The sequence below is a fragment of the Besnoitia besnoiti genome, chromosome I, assembly GCF_002563875.1.
Source record: "Besnoitia besnoiti strain Bb-Ger1 chromosome I, whole genome shotgun sequence".
Lineage (NCBI taxonomy): Eukaryota > Apicomplexa > Conoidasida > Eucoccidiorida > Sarcocystidae > Besnoitia > Besnoitia besnoiti.
The window spans coordinates 973,991-997,871 of NC_042356.1; the positions used below are offsets into that span (position 1 = coordinate 973,991).

Consider the following 23,881-nt stretch of genomic DNA (forward strand, 5'->3'; position numbering starts at 1 on the left):
GGATGCGCATTTGCCTTAAAGCTTGCCAGTCACGCTCACTCAACCAGCTGTTGCCCTGATCAAGGATCGGACATCTACAGGGCTTGTCTACTATCCGTGTCATGCAATGGGCAAGAGCTGTCCGTTTTTAAGAGAGTCGCAGTACAAACGTAGAACAGTAGATTACACCAATTTCGGGAAAAATGTGGCGAGGCCGGTAGCAGGGGAACTCGAGTAGTCTAAATCTTCTTGTACTCTAAATAAATATCATTGGATATGCTTTACATCAAACACTGTGTTGTCATCGCAAGCGGAAAGCCACCACTGGTATCTGAGAAGAGCAACATCATGCCCGGCGAATGTAGACCAGCCCAAAACGCTCGGAATATGTATGGTCCAGGGTTCGCGCAATCGCAATTCTGACCACCAAATCAGGCAATGCCATTAAGGGTGGTTCTTCTGCCACCCGTCCGTTGCTCGTATGTATCGTTTTGGAACTTCACTGTCTCCAAAAAGGTGCGATGGTTATATGTATGTGAGGCCGCTAAGCGGCGCAGCCGTTCCCACACAACGCCTCGTATGTCCACCCGTGAGTTTTTTGTGAGCTGTTCCACCGGAAAACCAGCACTGCAGATTCGTGCGCTATGCTCGTGACATGATCCTGTGAGTCAGAGGTGAGTCTCTGGTTCGCACCTCGGTGTTCCCTTGGTCGATTATGCGCGTGAAACCGTTTGGCAGAAGACGGTCAGAGAGTCAACGGGTCTGACGTAGGCCACAGAACTGGCCCCTGGCAGAGTGACTGCTTCCCTAAAAGGTGAACCCAGCAGCAAGGCTCGCCTTCGAGCGGATCCTTCGGCCGCGCTCTAGATCCTCACTCTTGGCAGAAAGCGCTGTCATTTCAACCATTTCTCGGAGGCAACTAGGCAGCCACTCGGTCACCGGTCACCATGTGTGTGCGTCCGGCTCGGCACGGACTCGTGTGCAGGTACAACGCTGGAATATGAGAGCGTATTACCATGTCATGGAAACCTTCAGAGACTTTGCCTCCTCTTGCCCTTCTCCCTTTCCAGTCAGCGTGCAGTGAAAACTGCAGGGTCGGCCTCAGGCGCAATGGCGCATTGCCCATGCGACGGCGACAGTTGATTGCCATGCCTCTCTCGTCGTTGAGGTTTACCACCCCAGGATAAAGGCGCCGCGCTCCAACTCTCTCGCGAGCTGCGTTTTGCAAAAAGGGGCTACTTCTCGTTGGAGGTCCAAGTTCGCAACAAGAAGCTAGATGCCCTTGCACGCGCATGCTGTCTTCTCCCGCACATGCAAAAAGAAAACCATCTGGCCCATCCTGGGACCTGCAATCGGATACAACTCACCTCACTTTCGGGACTTCTGAGGAGGAGGTCGCTGGTTGGGTGTGCCTCCTTGTAGAGTCGGAGCGGGTCTTTCCATCTCTGCTGGCTTGGCTGAGCTTACGCAACGTCTTCGTGTTCGGCGTCTTGTACAGCGATGCATGCGCTGAAGTATCCGTGTTGAACGGAGGCTTTTACGATGCCAAGACAGAGATCACGGGCAGATCCTCCACACTCACGCGTTCCTTACACTCTGTAGTGCTTCCGTTGTGCTGATACAGACAATTTTCTATGTAGATCGTCCGCGAACCGTAGACTTACCCGCTGTGTCTCCGGTGTGCGCTGCTCACTCTCACCGGCTGTGCGATGCGGAGTTCCTCGGCGCGTTGAGTTTTTCGCTTTTCCTCTTCTGCTGTGCATTTTCTTGTTGTTTTCGAAGCTTTAGAGAACTGCCTTATCTGCGGAAGAGGGCTGGCTCCCTGGATCTTGCTGGAAATGCGTTGACACACCTGGCCGCCGCGTCATCACTTCTCAGCTGATGACCAGCCTGAGGACGACGTCATCCACGTCTTCATTAGCTTTTTTCTGGTCCTGCATTCTCTTGTCTTCTCCGCCTTTCCACGTCCTTCTCTGCGAGCACACGAACGCTTCAGTCACTTCCGACAAGCCTCCTTTCAGAGTGCGGGCTGTAGTCGTCCCGTCCGTTTTCGAGGATGTGTTTCTGCGGGTCATATATATGTATATTTGCACGCCTATAGGCATCCTTGCGCGGTTTCTACGGTGTTTTATGCCTCCCCTTTCGCGTCTGTGTAAGTGATGACTGGGGATTTCCCCTACTTTTCGTCTTGACCGCCCGCCTGAAACAGAGGTACCGGCGCCTCTTTTTTTCCCCCTCTCTGACGGTTGGCTCTGAGAAATTTGGCAATTCCTCGCATCTCCTCCCTTGCCTCTTCCTGAGCGTGTACGCTTCCGGCGGAGATGCGAAGGCAGCTTCTTCTGTTTCACCACCTGCCGCCGCCCTGCGGCTACTGGCAGGCGGCGTCGGCTGTCCTCCGCCGCTACTTGGCTGCATACTACCCGGGTGCTTTGGAGGGCAGTCGGCGAGTGGAAAGTCCGAGCGCTCGCTCTGAAAATGGAGGCGTAGCCGTTTCGGGAGCACGCGACGCGCGACCGCCTCTCCACGCAGGCGCAAGCGCCCGGCCGACAGACCGCGGCTTGAGCCCGCGCGAGCTCGCACAGCTCCTTAGCGACCTGCAAGTCGAAATGCGCCTCTGGCGAACGCGGGAGCCGCGAAGCAAGACGTTTCCCGGAGGGCACGACGAGCGCAAAGACAAGACGCACGAGGCGGACTTGCCGCCGGCCTTGACGCTCTTTAGGCCGAACTTTTACAGCAAAGTCGAGAGCCTCTTCAATCGCCTGCCTCCGGCGGTCCTTGACGCCTTCCTCTCGCGCACGCTCCCCCGAATGATGCTGCTTTGCCTCGAGACTCCACACATCTTCCCCTCGTCTTCCTCGGCGATGTCCGCGGCGGCGGCGTCTGGCGCGCCTGGTCCGACGGCTGAATCCGCTGGTGCGGCGAGTGCGCAGACGCTCCCGCGAGATCTGCCGCTGCTCACTCTGGCGACGAGCGAGGAGGCAACGAGCTCTGCGTTCCCTTTCTACCAAGAAGCCGATGCGGGGGAAGAAGCCCCGCGCGGAGGATGCGAAGGCCAGCGCGCAGAGGACTCGACGCCGCCGTCCACGGTGGAACTGACGGCAGGCGAGGGCTTGGCGCTGCTGTCTCTCGCGTTCTTCTCGCTCCTGCCTCCACCATCGCTCCAGCCCGTGCCGCAGCTTCCGAATCCCAACTTCATGACTCTCTTCGCACACGCAGGTCAGTCTGCCGTCTCGAAACTCAGACGCTCCCGGGATGTCCTCGCTGCGCTCGCGCCGGGCTGTACGCGGCTTCGCGCAGGGGCAGTTTGATGCCTCCGCATCGGCCGCGCGCGCCGTATACCGAAGTGCGAAAAGCTAGGCACACGAGCGTGTGTTGCCTCTCTCTCTTTCTACTGGCGGACGATTACGCTTCGCCGTCTCTTGCCCTTGAGAGGCGCTGCGACGGCTTAGAAGCGCCCAGGCTGATCCTTGGATTCCAGAATGCGGAAGACGGCGTCCTCTCGGGGAGAATGCGCCTGCCGCACGTGGACGGCAGACGTCAAACGCAAACAGCTCATCTTTAGAAGAAGCTACGCCGGAACCGCTTGCATGCGTGTGTGCCTCTCCGAAGAAGGCAGGTTTGCCTACGAGACTTGGAAGGCCAGCCTTTCCTATCACACGGAGAGGAGCCGAACACCGCGCCCTGCTGTCTCAGTGTCCGCCGTCCGTGCCTCTGCACGGTCCTCTGTCCCCTCTGTCTCTCTTCTCTTTTTTCCGCGCGCGGCAGCGCGGCTCTGTTGTATACCCTGCCCTTATCTCCTCTGTGTGTTTCGGGCTGCTGTCTCGCGGTTTCCTTGCAGGCAACGACCAACTGAACAAACTCCACTGCTATGTGAGGTACGCGGCGCAGCGAAGAGGCAGAGCGAAGGGGGTCAGAGGCGAACGCAGATCCACTGCCTCGCCCCGATGGAAGGCTAGCGCCTATCCAGCCATGACAGCATGTGGGGAATGCGGTCGACGCTGCGTTGCGAGAGCTCGAGCGCGCGGCAGTTTCTCTTTGAACTCTCGCTCGCGTTGATGCTGTCGCCCTGCACGGTATTTCCCGCGATTCGTCCATTTCTGTGTTGTGGTTTTGTGCCGTTAGCCGTTTGTTTTGTCCTGTCCTCTCTTCCGCGTGATGCGGCTCTCTCGTCTTCTTCTCGTTTCTACCTCGTCGCCAGGTACTTCATCTCGATGACGACGGCTCTCGCGCGCTACCACGAAGTCTGTCTCGCGAACAACCTTCCTCCGTACCTGCTGGCGCCGCCGCATCTTTTGCGCTCCAGCGGCTTCGCGGAGACGCTCTCGCACCTCATGAGCGAGGAATGCGCGCGGCTGTCCGCGGACGCCTGCGCAGATAGCGGGCCTGGGCGCGGCGAAACTCTGGGGGCGGAGACGTTTCTCGGCGAGGCCTGCGTCGAGGCCGGCCTCGGCGCGAAGCGAGGCTCTCGGCGAGCTCCCTTGGATCCGGTCTGTGGGTCTCTCGCCTTCCTCCCTGCCCCTCTCCGCGTCCCTCCGAGCCGCGCCGGCGAGCCCCATGCGCCGTTTGTCCTCCGCCTGCCTTGCTGCGCGGTGCTGAGGACGCTTCGCCTGTCGCGCACGTGTGCGGCGCTTCCTCCTCTGCCTCCTCGCGCCACGACCCGCCAGCCCGCGCCCCGCGCGCGCCCCGCGCAGCGCCGCGCCGACAGCGAGGCCGCCTCGCGGCTGAACACCCCCGGCGAGGCGAAAAAGCGGCGCGTGAACGAGGCTGCCTGCGCGACGGCGGGCGACGCGGCTGCGCGCGAGGGAGAGAGCGACGGCGTCTCGGCGGAAGCCGCTTTGGACGCCCACGACGGAGGCACTTGCGAAACCGGAGATGCGTCCGGTGAGGCGAAGGCCACAGCACGAGAGGGAGAGGCCTTCTCTTCTCGGTGCCTCGCCGCACCGCGCTGCGTGGCTGTGACGGTTGACAGCTTGGCGGAGCGGGACGACGTGCCGCTCTTGCCGCTTCTCGAGCTCCGCGAGAAGCCCGAAGCAGGCAGAGGGATTGATGACTCTGTCGACCTCGAGGTCATGGCGGACTTTGCGAATCAGTGGATAGGCGGCGGCGCTCTCTACAGAGGTATGGCGCCTGCGGCCGACGGCCTCGGTGGCGGCCCTCAACTCGATTCCACCTGGAGAAAACGGCAAGCGCTGGAGCCTGTAGAGGTTTTGGTGGCTCCGGATGGCTGCCAGCAGCGCGTGCTGCCCCCTGTGAACGTCCACGAAGCTCCTCTGTGGCGCGCATACATTCTTGTATGGATACTGCTTCAAAATGTGCATATAAATATGTGTTAACGTATGTATTTCGGTTTATGCTTGTGTGAAGTACCGATGTTAACGCGGCAGGCAAACGCCCGGCTGCGTGTCGCGCTGGCCTGTCTGTCGAGACTCGACGTGTCTGGATATCGCTGCCGATCAGCGTTGCCCTCGAGTTCCTCCCTCATTGTTTCAGATTCACCGCAAACCCTCTCTCGAGCTTTCTTTTTTCCGCTCTTTGCCTCCGTGGCATCCTTGCTCGGAACCGCCGCCTGCATAATTCTTTCTGAAATTCACGGTCACGCGCCTGTTTTCTCCTAATGTTTTCTCTGAATTTCACCGTCGCTGCGTGTAGCACACCGGCTCATTCCGCAGAGTGTCTCTTTGCATCAGTTGAAGGGTTCGCGGCCTCTACGTTGCCGTCTCGCTGTTTCCTCGGCTTCGCCTTTGCTCTGCACAGTGCGCTGATCTGTTTGGTTCGTGTGGGTTGGGTCTCTGTCTCGCGCTGCCAGGCTGTGTGCAGGAGGAGATTTTCTTTGCGACGCACCCGGAGCTGCTTCTTCTCTGTCTCTTCCAGCAGCGGTTGTCTGTCAACGAAAGCTGCGCAATGGCTGGCGCGATGAAGTTCTCTCGCTACGCGGGATACGCAGAGACCTTCACGTGCCTGCTCAACGCGCCTCCGCAGCCGCGGGCCGCCTGCGCCGGAGCCGAGCCGCAACACACCGAAAAGGCCTCGCCGTCGTCAGCGTCGTCGCGCGCCCGCACGCCAGTCGCCCAGCCTTCGTGGCCCTGGCGGAGTGGCGCGGCGCCTTCGGAGTCTCCGTTGTCTTCTTCCGCCGGCGGGTCGTCCTCGGGCGCCGGAGCCGTCGGAAGCGGCGGCGAGAGGGAGGCGCACGAGGCGCGCGAGCGCGATGTGCTTCTTCTCGACAGCGGAGACGCAGAGGTCCAAGGCGTGGAAGACGTCGACGCCCGGCCTCTGCTGGTTCGCCTGGGCTCAGCGGTCTCTGCGAGAGAAGTCGGTGGCGCAGAGAAGACGCGAGACGCCGACGCGGGCAAGGGGGACCCCAGCGAGCGCTCCGGAGTCAAATTTGAGGGCGAATACGCGAAAGCCCGGAAGCAGGGAGACGGGGTGGAAAGGGGGAGAGGCCGAGCTCTCGACGCAGCTCTGCGCCGGGTCGTCGGCGTTGAAGTCTGCACTCTCCTAACGGCGCTGGATGCGCAACGGTACGCAGGGGTGGGAAGCGCCGGGGGCGGAGAGGCGCTGATGCCCTCGAGGCAGTTCGAGGTTCCGCAGATGCTGCGAGAGGTCAACAAAGTGATCGCCGCGCTTTCCCTGTCGTGGGAAGAAGACGCCAAGTACGCGGTCTACCTAAACCAGAGGAAGGCCCGCACGCTTCTGGACTCGCATCCGCACGCGACGAACGGCGAGGGAACGGATGATGGTAGCGCGACGGAGAAGAAAGAAAACGCCGCCGCCACGGATCTGAAAGCAGCGGAGGAAGGCCTGGACTCTGCTGCGAGTCGCGCCTGCTCCACTTCTCAGTCCCCACAAACGCACACGCGCAGGCCGTTCGCCACAGGTAGGGCGACATATTCGCTATGCGGCTCTCCAGAGATGAAGCGTTTTCCCCCGGGTGTGTGTACTTCTCTATACTCAGTTTCTCCGCGACGAATGTGCGAGCCAAGTGGAAGCTCAGGCGTGTGGAGGGTCAGGCGCCCAGGAGAAGCGTTCGAAATTCAAAGTCGCACTAGGGGCGACAAAACAGGTTTCGCCAACTCGACTCTAATTATGCGTCTCTTTTTCCCTGTGCAGCTACCTGCAGATGCGTGTATGGGGATCCATATGAACTCCCCATGTATTGTATGTCTCTTTGTCTGTGTGTGCCCTGAGACGCGCTCGCCCTTCTCGGTGACTTTTCGGTGTGTCCCGCTCTGCGGTATGTGGCTTCGTTCGTCTGTGAATCTCAGTTTTGCTCGTCGTGTCTCTGTTGGCTCGCGCAGGCAACTGGGGCTGCGGAGTGTTCAAGGGCGATCCGCAGCTCAAGTTTCTTCTGCAGTGGCTGGCGGCGAGTCAGGCGGAAAGGCGCCTAGTCTACCATGCCCATGGGCGCCCCGAGCTCGTCGACGCGCCGTCTCGCTCTCGCCCGTCCGGGTCCGCTCCTGCGGCCGCAGCGCCGAGGGCGGATGCCGGGGATGAAGGTCGGCAGAGTTTCCTTCTGGAGCCCCTCGTCGAGCTGCTGCTGCGCCGGCGCTGGACGGTTGGGCAGCTCTGGAGAGCACTCGTCAAGGTAGGCGACAGACCGAGGAAAAAACCCATGCGTCGCCGAAAAAACGCGGGTCCTCTCCCTTACGCGGCTGCTCAAGGCGCGCCGGAGGTGGAGGTCTGTGCGTGTTTCCTTCAGGGGTCGCTCGCGGACAACGCGCTGAGCAAGGGCGCCTTCAACTACGTCGTTCAGTTGGCATTATCCGAGGGAGATCCTGCTGGAGAATTCGGCAGAGCGTCCCTCGGGCGGGGCTTGAAAAAATAAAGTCTGCGTCGTGGACCGAAGTTTTCGGGCTTTCAGAAGCTCCTTTTAGAGATTCAGCACGCGCCGGATGTCGTTCTTGCACCACTCGGAACTCGACTCTCTCCCTTCACGGCCGTTGCCCGCGTCTTCCTTTCCTCGAACAGCGTTGTTTCGTCGTGTGTGTGTGTGGGTGTCCCTTTGCTTTGTCGTCTGCGTCTCTGTCGCCCTATCGCATCGTTTCTCTGTGTTCTTCCGGTCCTGTGGCTGTATCGCCGCTGCTCAAGTAAAACTGTTTTCTTTCTCCACGGCTTCGCTCAGTGGCGAGCCAGAAAGAGAGCCGCAGAGCCCCGCCGGCTGAGACGTAGATAGCAGAGTCCCTCTTTTTCTCCGTATCAAAGAGTAACAATCAGAGGTCCTCTTTAGGTTTTCTGGCGTGCGGCACGCTTCGGTGAGGCCGCAGCGCCCGACTTCTCAAATGGAAACCCTCAGCTTAAAAGAGTTCCAACGTACGTGCGCCAGCAGAGCCGCACAGGTCCTCATCTTCTGTTTCGAGGCTCCTGGCGGTAGCGATCCATACTGCAGTTTCGTTTTCTTCCAAGGCCTCAAGGCAAAAATTGACACACAGACACACGCCAGCGCACCGGCACATGCGCCCGAATCTCTCTGAACAGCGCCTCGACACTGATAGCCCGTTCCTATGAGGATTCGAGGACGCTTTCCACTCCACATTTCGCGTTCAGAGGGGCACATAGGCTTCAACAGCGTCGGGAAGTGGGTACGATAAACGCAAGAGATGTGCTCCACGCATGCTAATTCAATGGCATTAAATGTATATCATAGTGAAACAGTGAATAATATATGAGAACTTATTTTCACAAGATTGCGGTGCTTCTCGTCGCTGTTCCTGTTCGTAATTCTGCCTGCCTCTCTGCCGTTGCGTCTCCTCTCCGTCTGCTCCGCGCGCCTCTCACCTCTCAGATTTTGCTCTCGTGCTTGCGTCTCTCTGCTCCCATCCCGATCCACTCCAACTCTCTCCTTCGGTTTCGCTGGCTCAGGGGTCCTCTGCGCCGGCAGGCTTCGATGACTTTCTAGAGAGGAAACTCGCGCTAGAATCGCGTTGCCGCGGTGAAGCCCCCGCTGACCCGTTCGTTGAGACTGGCTGTACTAGGGGCTGTCCGACGATTTCGGATTCCCACCCGGAGAATTTTTTGCTGAGATATCACCTCCAGTTTCGCGCGTCTCTCCGAGCTTCAGGCTATCCTTGAGAGACGAAGCTCTCGTAACCTGACCTCTCATACATACTACACATAAATGGATCTATCGACCTGTAGACAGCTCCGTGCATAAGCGTTTGCGAAAGGGGAAACAGAAAGACTGCGCAGCTCGTGCCAGTCTAGTCTTTCGTCTTCCATGATCAGGGCGTCCTCTTCTGAGAGTCGAGCCTCACGTATCAACGCGTTCAAGGAACTGTTTGGTTTCAGTTTAGAGTCTGCGCGCACAGTCCGCGAACGCCATGCCTACAGTCGTGCGTGATGCGAGTATAGAACTCGTGGAGGGCCTCTACAGGGACCGGAGTGGAAAGCTGCATTCGGATTTTGCGCACCGTGTCAACAGGAGCGACTCTACTTCTACTGGAAAGCCGCAGCAGTGTCAATTGGAGTTCGGCGATGGAGGTCGGTATGCGCGGTTGAGATAGCAAATCTTTCGTTAGAGTTGCGGGGATGTCGAGCCACGGGCGCCGCTCCTTGTATGTGAAGATGCGTACAGCAGGCAATCGAATGCAAGATTGAAGCGGAAGAAGCTCTCAAAAAGAAAACGCGCTCTCGCGAAACAGTGCGACAGCATCTTTGCACTCGAGCGCATAGAGGCAGCCCTAACACGAAGTCTATTCTCCGTCTTCAAATTGTCATTTTCGCATGAACGGACACTGCCTGCCTCTTCGCCGTCGTATTCTCCTGCTGGTAAAAGGCGTTTCTTCCATCCTTTCTCTTCCTGATGCCTGTCGCTCTCCACGCGGACCGGTATGCACCGGCATATTTCTGTCATTTCGCTTCTCGCCTCCCTCGGTTTCTTACATCTCTGATTCGAGCGGATCTTCGCCCTGCGTCGCGGGCTCTCCAGTCTGCGGGCCTGTCGAGCCTGGCGACGCGGGCGGTGCGTCAGCGCTCTCCCTGATGCACCGCGAGCAGCTGCAGAGAAAGCCGTAGGTCGCGTGGAGGAGCTGCCTCCGCCTGGCTGCGGGAAGCGTTTCGTCGACGTAGGAGACGGTCAGTTCCTCGCCGGCGTCGACTCTGCGCCGCGTGGAGACGGTCAGCGTGCTGCCCTCACCCTCCTGGCCCCAGGAGGCGACCGCGCAGTTCGGCTCGCAGCTGTGGTTAAGGCACGCGTGGAGGGTGTAGACGCCGCCGCCTCTAAGCACCATGAGGGCGCCGGAGGTCGAGGCGCCCCAGATGTTGACGGCTTGGCTGTTCACCGCGAGGGCGCATTTCAGATGCAGCAGCGTGTCGCGGTTCAGCAGCAGAGTCGCAGCCTCCTCGCCCACCGTGTCGTGCAGGGGCTTGTGAAGAATCGCCGTGAGAAAGCGTTGCTCCACGTCCAGCGTCTCTGCGAAGGAGGAGACGTCGAAGCCGCCCTGTCCCCCGGAGGGCGAAGGCACCGCCAAGCGCTGAAACGCCCGCGACGACGCGCAAAAGGCTTCCTCCAGCGAAAGGCCGGGATGCGACACCAGCAGGGCGCGCGTCTGGGCGGCGATGCGCGCAATCACGCGAGCCAACGCCTCCAACGGGAGCGGATTGGCCGACGAGGGAGACGCCGCACACTGGTCTCGCTCGCGCAGCTGCCGCAGCGCCGGAGGCTGCAGCACACTCATCCAGCCTCCAACCAGCTTCTCCGCTCCAGGCGCCGCGTAGGCGGGTTCCGCACCTCTTGAGTCGGCTCCTTCGTCTCCTCGTCGCTTGCGGCGGCCCCGGGTCTCCTCGCGGCCCGCGAAGCCGCCGCCGTCGAGCGAGGCCTCGACCGCCGCGGAGACAGCGCGCGCCTCGTGGGTCTGCGAGGCCGCAGGCAGCGCCTTGTGCACGGAGATGAGCGTGTCGCCGCCAAGGGCTATGGCCAAGCAGCGAGGCGAACAGAACCAGCACTGGACTCCCTGAAGCGTCAACTCGCAGGCCTCCTCCGCTTCCTCCACAGCTGACGGCGACGGCGAAGCGGAGGAGGAGGCGCCGGAAGCCGACGACGCAGCGGACGCGAAGAGAGGCGGCGACGCCTCGGCGGACAAGGCGGCTGCAGACGCGAGCCGCGAAGCCGGACTCGACGGCGGGGGCGGCAAGGAGGCCTCGAGCCCGCCCGCGGCGGCGCCTGTGGGGCGCGTCTCTGGGGCCGGCGTGTCCCTGCCCAGGAGACTGTAGGGCGGCGAGCCGAAGAAGTCAGGCGCTGGCGACGGCGTGTGGGGACTGTCTGCCCCTGCGCCCTGCGCGTCGGCCTCAGGCGACGAGACAGGCAGCGGGAGAGCTGGAGACGAAGGGGCCAACGCAAAGGCGGACAAAGGAGCTGGGGAGGACGCGTGGAAGGGCTTCAGTTTCAGGCAGTTTTCGCAGAAGGAGGACTGCGCCAAAGGGACTGAAGCGCCGATGGGCCACGCCGCGAGCGGGACTTCCACGAGGACTGTCTCCTTGGGCTCCAAGACGCGCTTGGCCTGCAGCAGTTTTCCTTTGCAGGCGTCGTAGCCGACCGCGAAGTCGTAAGCCTCCGTCATCAGAGCGTACTCCGAGAGGTCCTCCATGGCGCTCGGGAAAGAAAACACAGCGAGTCGAAGCAAGAAAAAGGGTGGCGGAGACGACAGCGCGCGGAATCAGAGAGAGAGAGAGAGGGCGTAGCTACCCGGGAAAGTCACAGTCCTCGGCGGCAGAAGGCACGGGCTCTACACCCCAAACCTGGCGGAAGGCGCCGGCGCAATCGCAGCGAAAAGGCCGGCGACGCACGAGAGCCGAGGGGAAACCCCAACGAAGTCGCAGGTACGCTGACCGCAGAAGGAAACGGAGCGCAAGCACCCAGATGGAAGGCGACACTGAAGCGGAAAACGAAACGAGACAAAAATGCCTCCAGCGTGAACCGGCTGCGGAGCCAGGCGAGATCAACGAGCGTACACCGCAGCAGCTGCGGCGACGCGAAAAACGATTTCAGCGGAGGAACTGGACACGCAAATGCATTGCTAAGAGCCAGGCATGACCCGAGAGCGGAGATACAGAGAAAACGAGGACAGAAACGAGGCTGGGCGCCGATGTAGCGCTGTCCGAAACACAGGGACATCGTTGGCTGGGAGGCCGGGCGCGGCGCGAGGCGAAGAAGAGATCCTGCCCTTCCGGAGTTAGTTCTTCGCCGGTCTGCAATGTTCTGCATAGTTTTCAAACAACAATTGAGAAAACGGTTGTGCGCTGCTCCCGTCTGTTCGCCTCATCGAGATTGCCCCCTCTCACCCCCCAGATGCAGCATGTGCATGCATGCATGCATGCATGCATGCATGCATGCATAAAGAAGGGACTTGGATTGTTCTGCTGGTCGTCGTCTCTAGTATACATGAAACCCAGAAAAACGCAAAAATGAGGATTTAGGGTTTGTCTCTTCATTTAGCTCAGCGGTTAAAACCGCTCTTGGATGTGTCTATTTGCTATATTTGTCTTTCTTTCTCCATCGCGTCGCTTCGTCTCGCCGCGTGTTGTCTTGGGGAGCCATTGTGATATGATCCCTCGCTACCTCCGCAGCTATTTGGTTCTCTGTGTCGGTTTCTTCGGCTTGGTTTTCTCTTTTTCTCCAGTTGCTGTTGTGTCTCTTTCTTATCTCCGAGCTGTGTCTCTCTCGGTCTTGCTGGTCTGGTGCCTGTTTTCTCTCCCCTCCTAGCCGCGTGTGCAAAGCCTCTCTTCTCGTCTGCCGCTCTCGAGGGCTTACGGCGGCTTTCCTCAGCGCCTTCGCGTTCCAACTTTTCCCGTTGCCGCTGTTGCTCTTCTTTTCGTCCCTGCGGAGGTTTGCCGTTGTTTTCCCCCCGAATTGTTTTGTGTCCTTCGCGGGTCGTTACATTCTCTCATCGCGGTGCGCTCGCGGAGTTTCGCATCCGTGACGCCCCTTTGACTCCCTTCGTCCTTGAGAAGTCCGCGCCTCTTGCTTCTTCTCTCCCTGCTCTACCTGTGTGTGTTTCACTGCCTTCTGCGTTGCGTCTTCTCTCCCAGCTTTCCTCTTTTTTGGTCCGTTTTTTGTCCTTCGTGAGCCAATGCCGCGTGCGCAGCCTTCCCAGCCGCGAGGCGGGAGACGAGGCAGAGGGACTGCATCACGCACAAATGCATCGGAAGTCAAAGAAGTAGGCTGTCTCCGTAAGACGCCTTTCTGGCCGTTCCCACAAGAGCAAGCCCAGAGAGGCACGCATGTACTCGTCGAGCATCGCATCTAAGCAGTGTCCGCTTGACCCGTTTGGACATGTCCTCCACACACGTCCCGACCTCACTGCGTGCTTCTGTAAATATATATAAATAATGTATATATATTTGTATATAGGTATGGATCTGTAGGTCCCGATAAGCGTGGAAAGTGCGTGTGCGTGTGCCGTGTAGGTTTTTTCACTGTGATGTCTCTTGTCCCGGCCGAACGCACTCTCCGCCGATGGCTGCCGCAGCGTGTCCACGTCACTTTCTTTTTTGTCTCCCGTGGTGTCTCCAGGCCTCACGGAGCGAGCCGCCGGAGCCGCCGCCGCCCCGGAATCGGCGCTCGTCTCCTCCCTGCCTCGAGCCGCATTCGGCCTCCGCGTCCCCTCGCTCCGCGAACGCGCGACGATGTCGCAGCCGGGACGGCGCTTCGAGCGGCGGCGCAGCAGGGCGCTCTGCGCGAGGGGCGAGCCGGTCTTCAAGAGGAGAAAACGAAACTCGGGCGGGCGGGAGCGACAGCGCACGCGGAGACGCGCCAGTGCCACAAGGCCTCCGAGACCGCGCGCCCGGAGGCTCCTTCCCCGTGTCCTTGGTGCCGGAGACCGTCGCTGAGATCTCTGGCGATGTCTGCGGTAGGGCAAACCTCTTTGCATCTCTGCGCTGCGAGGACGCCAACCTTTTCCCGCCGCGGAAGGCTGGCGGCGGCGGAGGCGCCTGCGGCTCGTCCGCCGACGTGTGTGCGGCGGCATCGCGACGTCGGTCGGCGCCAGGGTGTATCGCTCGTCGGGCTACGCATGTGCGCATGCGTGAATAGAGAGATGTGCGTAAGGTAGGGCGGGGGGGTGGGGGGGGGGGAAGAGGGGAGGGGTGCAGGGGTGGGAGCCGAGAGACCCGCGGGAGCAGGACGGCAAGCGCGAGCGTCTTCTCGATGCATGCGTTCTTCTTTGTTTGGCATGCGCGTGTCCGCAGGCTGCTGCCTGGACGCCATGGTTGAGACTGAGCCGGTCAGTGAAGGCGACGCCTGTGAGCCCCCGAGTGACGGGCGCGCAGAGGCGGCGAAGCAGTGCCGGGGAACGAAGGACGAGGCGCTCGAGGCGCAGAGTGATGCCGCAGCATCGCTTGGCGAGGGCGAAGAGAATCGACTTGCAGGGGTGCGGGGGGGTCCGGTGCCGGCCTCTACGCAGCTGAAGGAACTTTGGCCTCCAAGTCAGCGCAGGGGGAGAGAAGACGAAGGCGACGCGTGCGAGTGCGGCGCGGCGCGCGCGAACAAGAGAAAAAGGAGGGACGACAACGACGAGGCCTGCAGGCAGAGGACGAAGGGCGCCTCCTCAGGAGAAGACGCCGACGACTGCGCAGGTGGCGTGGGTGTGGGCGCGGACGACGCGGCTCCAGGCGAGGAACGACCGAGCCCAGGCGTGCTCCTGGGCCGCGTCGACTGCTGCCTCCACAGTTTCCACCTCCACTGCATTGAAGTGAGCCGCGTGTTGACGCGTCTGCTCGCTCGTCGTCTTGCCAAGGGGCTGCATCCACAGCTTAGAAACTTGCATCGCGAGACGCCGCAGCGTCCACGCGCCACGCAAGCCCCTAGCTGCGGCTCGACTCCGCGCGCGGCGCCCGGTCGGCAACTCGAGGAGTTTTCCCCGTTTCCGCATGCGTTTTTTCTCTCTGATTTACAGTTAGGGCTCTGTCCAGCCCCGTCCGTCACGTCTCTCGGTCTCCCCGCCTTTCCGAAGTGCCACTTTTTCCTCGAGGCGCGCCGCGCCGTCGGGTTTTTGCTGTCTTGTTATTTTCTAGACGCGACACGCCTCCGCTTGCTCACGGAGCCGGTTCTACACCCTAAACGCTTCGCGTTGCATTCCGTCACGTCTTCGGCGTGGCCGCCTACTGTCCCTCGCTCTGCGGCTACTGTCTCTCGCTCTGCAGCTACTGTCTCTCGCTCTGCGGCTACTGTCTCTCGCTCTGCGGCTACTGTCTCTCGCTTTTTCGGTGCTGAGTCAACGGTGAAGCAGTTGTGGCGGCGGGGAGACCGGCGACTTCCAGTGCGTTTGCTTGAGTCAGGGGCGTTTCCTTGCTTCTTCGAACGGCTAGGTTTGGGCAGCGATCTATCCGTCTCGGGTCCTTCCGCGTTATTCTCCGCAGGGATGGTCGCGGCGCGAGACGACGTGTCCTCTGTGCAAGGCTGTCTTCACGGCGATTGCGGCATACGACCTGCGCACAGGCCGTCTCCTCGCTCAGGTGCGTCTCGCCGCAACCCCGCGTGAGAAAACTGGCGACAGGTGCGGCTCATGCGGGAGTCTCGCTTCAGAACTTTTCTCCGAGGACGCACTCAGCGGGCTCGTAACGCGGTCGCGGCCTCTTCAAGCGCTCGATAGTCAGGCCGCCAAGTCCGGCTGCGGCTGTCGCTGAGGCGCCAAGGACAAGACCGGCGACGCGCCTCTGCGTAGGCAGAAGCAAAAACGGCAGCGCGGATGCGAGCCATGTCTGGGGCTTCAATCGGCCTGGACGCCCCTTCTCGCGTCTGGCGTCCTTCGTTGTTTTTCCCTGTTTCAGCACGCCTTTCTTGGCTGTCGTCTGCAGCGGCTTGCCGGATCTCCGTCGCCCTTTTCGCGTTGGCTTCTGTCCACTCTGCACGCGTTTTTGGGGTGTGTGTTTGGTGTCACTTGAGTTTCTTCGGCTCTCTGAAGGCGGTTTCGCAGCCGGCTGCTTTCTGCGCGTCTCTGCTCAGCACGCCTGCGACGTCGTGTTCCAGGCGGACGCCTCTACCTCGGAGGAAGACGATGAAGAGGAGGAGGAGGAGGCGCCGAGGGGCGCGCCTCGGAGGTCTCGACGAATGAGCAGCCGAACTGCGGAGCGTCTGCGTAAGGCGAGAAAAACCTCGGCGGCAAAAAGGCGAGGCGATTGGGGTTGGCAGGGAAGCAGAGACGACGAGAGGAGCAGATCTGGAGGAGCGTCGCAGCGCGCCAGGTAGCGACGCAGATAGCGAGGCAAAAGACGACAGAGAGAGACTTGCATTGGGAGCTCTCTGTTTCCTTCCCTTTGTTCCATGTTGCCACGTCTCCAGGTCGCTCTCTGCGTGAGCACCACAGAACACACATATCTCTCACGCAACAGGTGAGCTCGTGGAAAACGGAGGCACCACGGAAGGTGCTTTTTTTCTCCTCTGCCATGCTTGCTGTTTTTTCAACACCTGCTCCTGCGGAACTTCGTGCCTAGGAGCTTGTCTACGATCTCCGCTGAATTTGCGCCCTTTCCCGCGACGAATGCGCTCGCCAGCGACGCTTCGCGGCTGAGGTCTCTCCCTTTATCTGCTTTCTCGATTGTTATCTTTGCTTTGTTTCGCTGCCATCAATGCCGTGGTTTTCTATGTGTCTCTCTTCGTGCCGGTCTGTTTCTGCTTTGCGTTCGGTGCTCGTGGCCACGGGGCGTCGTGGCTTCTTCTGCATGTACTTCCCGATGATGCTGCCGTGAACCCGAGATAGACGGGTTCGTTTCTCGTGGCCGCGGCCGTGTAGAGAGGGAGATCTACGGTGGGATATTTCAGTTTCGGCTATGCGGGTCTGACTCTCTGGCCTTGGGTATGCTCTAAATTTTGTCGCTCGCGCAGCGGCGCCGAGCGCAGGCTTCTCCGGCGCGGATGCGGGCGACCTCTGTCCCCCCTACGCCCGCTTCTGCGACTTTGAGCACGCGGCGAGGCGGAGGCAGAGGGATGTCGACGGACAGGCGGCCCCAAAGCGAGGTCCTCCGCCGAGTGACCCTCGGCAACGCCCCCCAGGGGTGCAGCGTTCTCTGGACGTCTGGATCGTCTTCTTCCTCTTCCGCTGCGCCTCGCGGCGATTCCAGCGAAGCAGGAAGGGCGAGCGCGCAGGCCGAGCCGGCAAGGCGGCGCTCCAGGTGCTATTCGAGTGCAGGTGAGAGGCGAGGGGGTCGTCTCGCCTTTTGTTAATCGATTTCTCCGTCTCGAAGGCTCGGCTCGCCTCTGCTGCCCTTCCGTGGCGGTCGGCGCGAGGGCGCGACCCCTCGCGCCCGTCACCGGGAGGCAGGGAAGAGGGCGCAAAGGCGTGAAGGATGTGTTTTGTGTTTGATGCCCCGCCGTTCACTGGCGCGGGGCGCTGTCCCGTTTCCCGTCCCTTGCCCGCTTCAAGTCATGCATGTGCTTCGTCTCTGCGGCTCGACTTGCGTGATGCGGCAGGGTCCGATGCGAGCGACGAGGAGACATCCGCGCGAGCGGGTCGCAGGGGACGGCGCGAGAAGACAAGGGACGCGCTTGAGGCAAGTTGATGACTCTGGGCACCCACACAGAGCCTGCACGCTCGCACCTGTGAATACGCATCAACTGTCTCTGCGCGTTGTGGCTGTTTGAGCACTAGAGAATCTGGAATTGGGGCGGAGATGATGTTGACAACGACTCGTTTTCAACGCGGAGCCGTCGCGCGCCTGGAGCGGGGAGGCAAAGCCCCGATCTAATCTGTTGCATGGGGCCTGCGTCGATGCATGCGGAGTGACTTGCATCTGTCATGAGCGGGGCTTGCATATGTCTTACAGATCGGCCGCTGCAGACTGTACGGATTGTGGCAGAGCGCATACGAGGCCGTCTAGGTCCGCCCCGCGCCAGGCCGCGCCCGCACACGTCTCTTTGGTATTTAGGATGCACTCTCTCGCTCATTCTCAAGCTCAGCGGGGAACACGCGGTTTTTCGTGCCCCTGTCAGCTTTGCGGTTGTTCGTTGCAGGCTATTCGGCGGACGGAGCGGCACCTGGCGCGCCTCAAGTTCTTCAATTTCACCACCACCCTGCAGCAGCAACCCGAAGCGGCGTGCAATTTTCGCGGTGCCGTATGGACGCCGGCGGCCGACACGACGTCGGGGAGCGCGGCAGCAGGGAAGACATCTCCACAGTCTCAGGCAGAGACTCCTGCCTGTCTCGCCCAGACAGCGGCTGGTCCGCCTCTGCCCTCTTTCACAATACGCTTGCGAAGGCCGACCACGGAAACCGCCGATACACCACGCGAGACGGGCAGCGTATGCTCACATAATTTTCCGTCCGAAACGGGTCGGCGGAATGCAAAGCCCAAGCGAGGGACCCAGGTGGACAGCGGAGAAGCGAAGCCGCAGAGAGCAACGGAGCCAAAGGATACAGGAGCATCATGCGTAGCAGTGGTCGTGCCCTGGAAGACACACTTTGTGCCCGCGACATGCTCAAGTGGCAGGAATGGAGTTGGCGATGAAGACGCTGCGGTCACAAGGAGCAGCTGTGGGAACGCGGCAAAAACGACGAACAATGAAGTTCGAAGTCAGCGTGGGGCCTCTTTCGGGAACTTTGTGCTGAATCCACGATACGAAGAGGATTTTCTGATTCAACGGAAAGATTAGAGATGGTGTGGGTGTGGGCGACCGGGAAATTAGGAGAGGAGAGCGGCGGTTCAGCCTCGTGAGACTGCACGCATATACTGACGTCGAGGTCTGTGGTGGCTCTGTTTTGAGACTGTTTTGGTTCAGGCAAGCATCCAGCCTGGATCAGCAAGCCGGTCCGACGGCCGCTGACAGCAGTCCGTCGGGGATCTGGATCCCGAGCAGCATGCGAGCCGGTTTGAACAACCGTGTGGCTGCCGTTTGCAAGAATTTGGAGGCGCAGAACTGAATTGGGTAGTGTGGCTGATAGTTTTGCCCTAAATTCCGGTCCAGCGATGTCCCGGTTGTGCTGGAGGCGTGCTTTCAGTTTTTTTGAATCGTGGCATCATTGTGTAAGACTGAGTAGATGTGTGTCGCGTCTGCTTCGGGAGACCACTGAAGTGACGGTGCGGAAGCTCATGCGTCCGGCCGCTTGGATGGCATCGTATCTGTTGGGATGCCGTCATCGCATTGCACCCGACAGGCAGGAGACATGGCAGGTCTAGCACGTGAGCTAGTGCGTGCGACAGGAACACGGTATACGGATGGCGCAGCGCGAGAGCCGACAGTCTCACCTGAGTCGACAGCTGTTCTACACGACTCCCAGCACCGGTGAGCGAGGACGAGCGGAGTGGGGTCAGCCAAGGTTTTCTGTTTGAAAGCCGTAGCTTTCCGGGGGATTTGACTGTGCCATCCGTTCGCAGCCGTGTCGTCATGATGCCACATGAGATCTATCGTTTCACGGATTCCGTCGATCCAGCAAGTGAATAGCATGTGGTCGTTGCCCGGAGTAAGCTGCTCACTGATTGACGCAGAGTAGAAAACGGATACACATTTGCATAGTGCTGAATTTCTTTGAAGTTTATGTTGGCTCACAGTGAGCCACTTACGAATACTACAAACCAGAGGCTCAAATATGGAAAGGTCCCAGCATTTGCATGGAATAGATTTACGGTATCTGCGACCATATCTCCCCTATAGCAGATACAGCCACAATTAGTATCTGGCACCGCACCAAGAGATAGTAGAAATGGACACGAGATAACAGTATAATATCCATCATGTAAGGCGATATCCGTAGAGACCGTAAATCCATTCAGTTCACGGTGTGGGGAGATCCACCTTCCTTCCTACGCACGAACGGGCGCCCACGATAAAAACTCAGGAGCCAATGCACCTAACAACAGGACAAAAAGTGGTTATGCGAGACCTCGTGCTCATGAATACTATACAAGAAACTTAGATATGTTTTGCTATGCAAATCGTCAAGTGGTGGCATCCCTCACTCAGCCGCTACCTACCGCGCCCACTGCAGCTCGAGCGTGTCCATCCCTGCTGCTAAAATTTGATGGAAGGGTCGACGGAAAAGAAATGAAAATTCCACTCCCGGATGCTGCGCCCACCGTCGTCCTCTTCGGTTCTTACCCCTCTCAGTATATAGTACGCCGGATGCGGGTAGCCGCTCCGGCGTTGGCGGCCTACAAAGGTTTCACGTCAAACTCCCATTGCGAGTAATCCAGAACTTATCCCCGCCGGAGAGTAAGGACGCAAATGAACGATAAGCCCGTTTGTACCCGTTCACCACAAAGATCATTCTTTTAACTTTGCCGTGTTTCATCGTAGGTTTACGCATGAAAGTTAAGGGACACCGCTGTGTCCAAGACGGGAAATCAGAACTGATTGCGTCCGAGGGATCACCGAAAAAGGCGTGCTGTCGCGTGAATGGCACGACTGATGGCCGTCTTTCTGCAATCGTATCCAGAAAACGCAAGGCAATGCCCATTACTGCCGGGTCAGGCGCGGGACAGTAATGATACGAGAACTCGGACAACTGGATGCTCATAAGGTGCATACCCAGCAGTCTCTCTTCCACATCGGAGATGCGGTAATGTAGCCGCCCGGCGCAGGTGAACTGAAAGAGGATTGAGCCTAACGCCCAGGCGTCTGCCCCAGCGCGAACAACAGGGCCAGTGGCACGTCCCTGCCAGAGCCTCGCAAGCTCAGGAGAACCTAGTCTCGCGTAGATTGAATCTAGATTGGTCATGCGGCTGTATAAAGGGGCCGCGGAGCCGATATCCACCAAGTACGCAGACCCGTCATCATGAAAAAGAATGTTGCTCATTTTGACGTCTCCATGGGCAAACCCAAGCTCGTGGAGCCCCGCAATCGCGAGTACCACCTCTCTTGCCACAGCCCGCTGCAAGGTAAATGACGGGTGCCGCCTGACTAGACTCGCCATTGTCGGACCCAGGAGGGGCTGCAGCATGATTTCTCTGGAGAGAAACACGGTTGTCGAGTCGAGTACAACTTCCCGGGATACCTCAGTGGGAAGTCTCAAAATCTGAGTGCACACGCAAAGCCTGAACCGCTTCAAGTCCTCAGGCGTGTGGCCTGTCGCCAGCAACTTTCCTCTAACGCCCAATTCCGCCTGAACTGTTGTCTCTATTCGCGTCTTGAGCCTTGCAATCTCCGCCTGCAATGCCTGACGCGACATACCGGGTCCCCGCTCGACCTTGCCGTACGCCATTTTCGCTGCATACTTACGCCTGTCTTCTAGAGATACCTTCAACACAACGCCGAAGCATCCTGACCCGAGGATCCCCTTATTGATCAGCCTCATCTGCGCCCCCCCATCGGTTTGAACTGAGACGGGTTTGCCCACGGGGAGGACTGTTTCCACAGCGGCTTCAATCGGAGTTCGGAACAGTTCACTGGCTCGCGTATCACGTGCCTCTCGCTTCTGTTCTCGTATTGCTTCCTGGACAGCGGCGGTTAGTGCGCGAATGTCGGGTACAGATCCAAGGAGTTTTTCAGCAATGAAATGCAGGGCTTGAATTTCGTCTGGACTCGTTTCATGTCTCCTCGCAATACGCATGTTGGAGAAGAACGCGGCCAGGCTGTCCTCTAATGTCACATATCCTTGCGAGATCTTCGCGGGCTGTCGATCGCCTGGTGGGGGTGGCGACAGAGACAGTTGCAAGTCGTGTATTGCCATATACTCACTCTGCGTAGGCACAGGTTGCATCCGTGCGGCGTTCAACGATGTTGTGGTTCTAGGTGATGTTGGGCCGACGGAAGCTGGCGAAGGTATTGTGATATCATGTGGAATGATCGGGTGGTGGAGCCGTACTTCGGGGGCGATCCGTGACGCCCTAGCAGAGGAAGGCGGCATGCCATGCGGCAAGGTTTCTTGTGTCGTCTGTTCCATCCCGTACCCCCGTGTGCCTGAGTCACTGTACGCGCCGCCAAACCCATGTGAACTGCGTGCGAAATCTGTCAAGACAACCGAGCGTCCCGACGGGTGGTCGCGACTCGGTAGCGCTACCGGTGGTCTTCCACTTGCAAGCGATCTTTCCAGAGAGAAACTGGGAGTCTCTACCGTTGTAGCTGCAGGCCATGTCCATCGTTTGTTGCTATCAGGAGAAAATGTGTGGGGTCTCGCCAGCCGCATTCCTGTACCGGGAATAGTTGACGTGTGTGTGTCAACGCATGGAGACGAGTGTGTGCCAGTCGTTGCGATACTCTGTTCCCAGGGCGGATTGAGACCGTCTGTAACTTCGGCGTTGCATCCACTGTCCCCCTTTCAACGACTTCAAAAGCATCCTGATTACCCTCTGTACGCATTCCAAGTCCCGCAGGTCCTGCATGACCGTGTGCACTCCCAACGCCTGTTGTTCCACTGGCCCGATCCGTTTCGATGTGTCGCCTCGAAGAATGCGTAGCGCCTCCTTGTCCAAGAGACGGTCGCTTCGGTCTGTGCTCTGCAAGGTGAGCTAGCATCGCAGGAGAGGAGAAGACAGACACCAGTCCTAGTGTCGATTCACCTGACGCCGCGCCACCCCGTGGCAACATGCAACGCACAAACGGTATCATTGCGGCAGCGAGAGTGAATAGCATTCCTCCTGCCGCCATCTTTGACAGGGAAAACAAAATTGCAGTTCGCATGACAGGTCGCCGGCACGAGCGTGAGCTGGCGGCCGCCGGGTCTCGTGTCTGATGTCGAAGGTCGGTTTTGCAGAATCATGTTGCGAGATGGTATTGTGGCATTCGTTCATCTGTGGCGCCCGCCCCCCGACTGCACCTGACAGAGAAGTGAACAGTTTAGGGGAATTTCTGAATGCTTATTCTTGCACATGTTCGTCTCATGAAAGTCCCCACACATATAGCCAGACGAGTCTCACTCGTGCAGCGATCGCGTGTCTTGGCCGGCTGTTTGGTGCCTCCATTGGTGGGCAGCTACCAGAGAGTGCGACTTCTATATACATCTGGATTGACAGTGGTTGCTAGTGAGCGGCTTTTTTCACTCTGTTCTTTGGCAGAATGGTGCATAGAGTGCAACAGTATTTCGAAGAGTGACTCAGATCCGTGGGCCCGACAGGCACCACACTTTCTGTGTGGCCGTTTACTGGGTCTCTCGGGCGAATTAGCAGTGCGACGGTGGACGGAGGAGGCCACGGCATGTTCTTTTGCTTCGCGCACCGCAAACTGTCAGAAGAGCCCATGCAGACATGGCAAGGAAAAACGGCAATGCCTCAACGCTCGTGTGCCCAGAGTGGGGCCCAGGAGTTCGCATTCTCAAAGGTGCCAGCGAAGACCGCAACAGAACACTGGGTACGATGGTATGAACAGGGGTAGACATAGCGCCTTTTAATGGAGTCACTGTCCGCATTGGTCCCAGAGGATGCCGTGATGGATTCAATAGATGACCTGCTCCCGTGATCCGATTCTGGCAAGCGTTCAGCGAAAGGTCTTGCGATATGTACCCCCGTAAGCCCCTGTCTCTACTGAGTGTGCATTAAATCAGCGTGCGTTCTACGGGGGAGTGTCGGCGACTGGCCCAGTTTCCGATTCATTGACGAGATTCGCCACAAAGTCAAGTACCCAGAGCCAGCCCACCACTGCCGAATAGCATGCTTTTCGAACAACTTGCCCGTAGACCTAGGCAAAGGCAGCGCATAGTTTTTGAGGCTTATCGAGGGAAAGCCGTGCCCACGCTACGTTTCAACTCGTCTGATCTGGCCCCCTTGAGGCTACGTATCCTATCACGCCCCTGACACATCACCTACTACTCGCCGGTGAACACTCCGGAGTGACGCGGCCAGCTGGAGGGGAGCGAAGGCAGCTGGCGCAAGCAGGAATCCTGGCCACGTGCCGCTTGTACGTGCCGCCGCTTGTTAGCATGCCGCGTCTTTCCAGCGCCATGCACTACTCTACGAAGAGATGGCAGGTATCAAGTTTGACGTATGCGTGGAAGAAGAAAGCCCCAGCGCAGCCTACGCTCTCTAGCCGGGCGCCTTAGCTTGGTTT

At 59.3% G+C, this 23,881-nt stretch overlaps 4 protein-coding genes across 4 annotated transcripts; 2 read left to right on the plus strand and 2 right to left on the minus strand.

The window, feature by feature from the left end:
- Nucleotides 1-2,300: 2,300 nt before the first annotated feature.
- On the plus strand, nt 2,301-7,801 carry BESB_001470 (poly(ADP-ribose) glycohydrolase; the record flags this gene model as incomplete). Its single annotated transcript, XM_029358902.1, has 6 exons — nt 2,301-3,258; nt 3,818-3,854; nt 4,178-5,097; nt 5,786-6,853; nt 7,275-7,561; nt 7,676-7,801. The coding sequence occupies 6 exons, from the start codon at nt 2,301-2,303 to the stop codon at nt 7,799-7,801; spliced, it is 3,396 nt and encodes a 1,131-aa protein (XP_029221814.1).
- Nucleotides 7,802-9,851: 2,050 nt separating this feature from the next.
- Nucleotides 9,852-11,558, minus strand: BESB_001480 (putative histone lysine methyltransferase, SET; the record flags this gene model as incomplete). The annotated part of the gene is made up of 1 exon (XM_029358903.1): nt 9,852-11,558. The coding sequence occupies one exon, from the start codon at nt 11,556-11,558 to the stop codon at nt 9,852-9,854; it is 1,707 nt and encodes a 568-aa protein (XP_029221815.1).
- A 1,482-nt stretch (nt 11,559-13,040) lies between these two features.
- BESB_001490 (uncharacterized protein) lies at nt 13,041-18,824 on the plus strand (the record flags this gene model as incomplete). The annotated part of the gene is made up of 10 exons (XM_029358904.1): nt 13,041-13,127; nt 13,484-13,820; nt 14,158-14,192; nt 14,460-14,660; nt 15,328-15,423; nt 15,914-16,046; nt 16,793-17,096; nt 17,731-17,747; nt 17,918-18,125; nt 18,683-18,824. The coding sequence occupies 10 exons, from the start codon at nt 13,041-13,043 to the stop codon at nt 18,822-18,824; spliced, it is 1,560 nt and encodes a 519-aa protein (XP_029221816.1).
- A 1,239-nt stretch (nt 18,825-20,063) lies between these two features.
- On the minus strand, nt 20,064-22,025 carry BESB_001500 (rhoptry protein ROP16; the record flags this gene model as incomplete). The annotated part of the gene is made up of 1 exon (XM_029358905.1): nt 20,064-22,025. The coding sequence occupies one exon, from the start codon at nt 22,023-22,025 to the stop codon at nt 20,064-20,066; it is 1,962 nt and encodes a 653-aa protein (XP_029221817.1).
- Nucleotides 22,026-23,881: the final 1,856 nt, after the last annotated feature.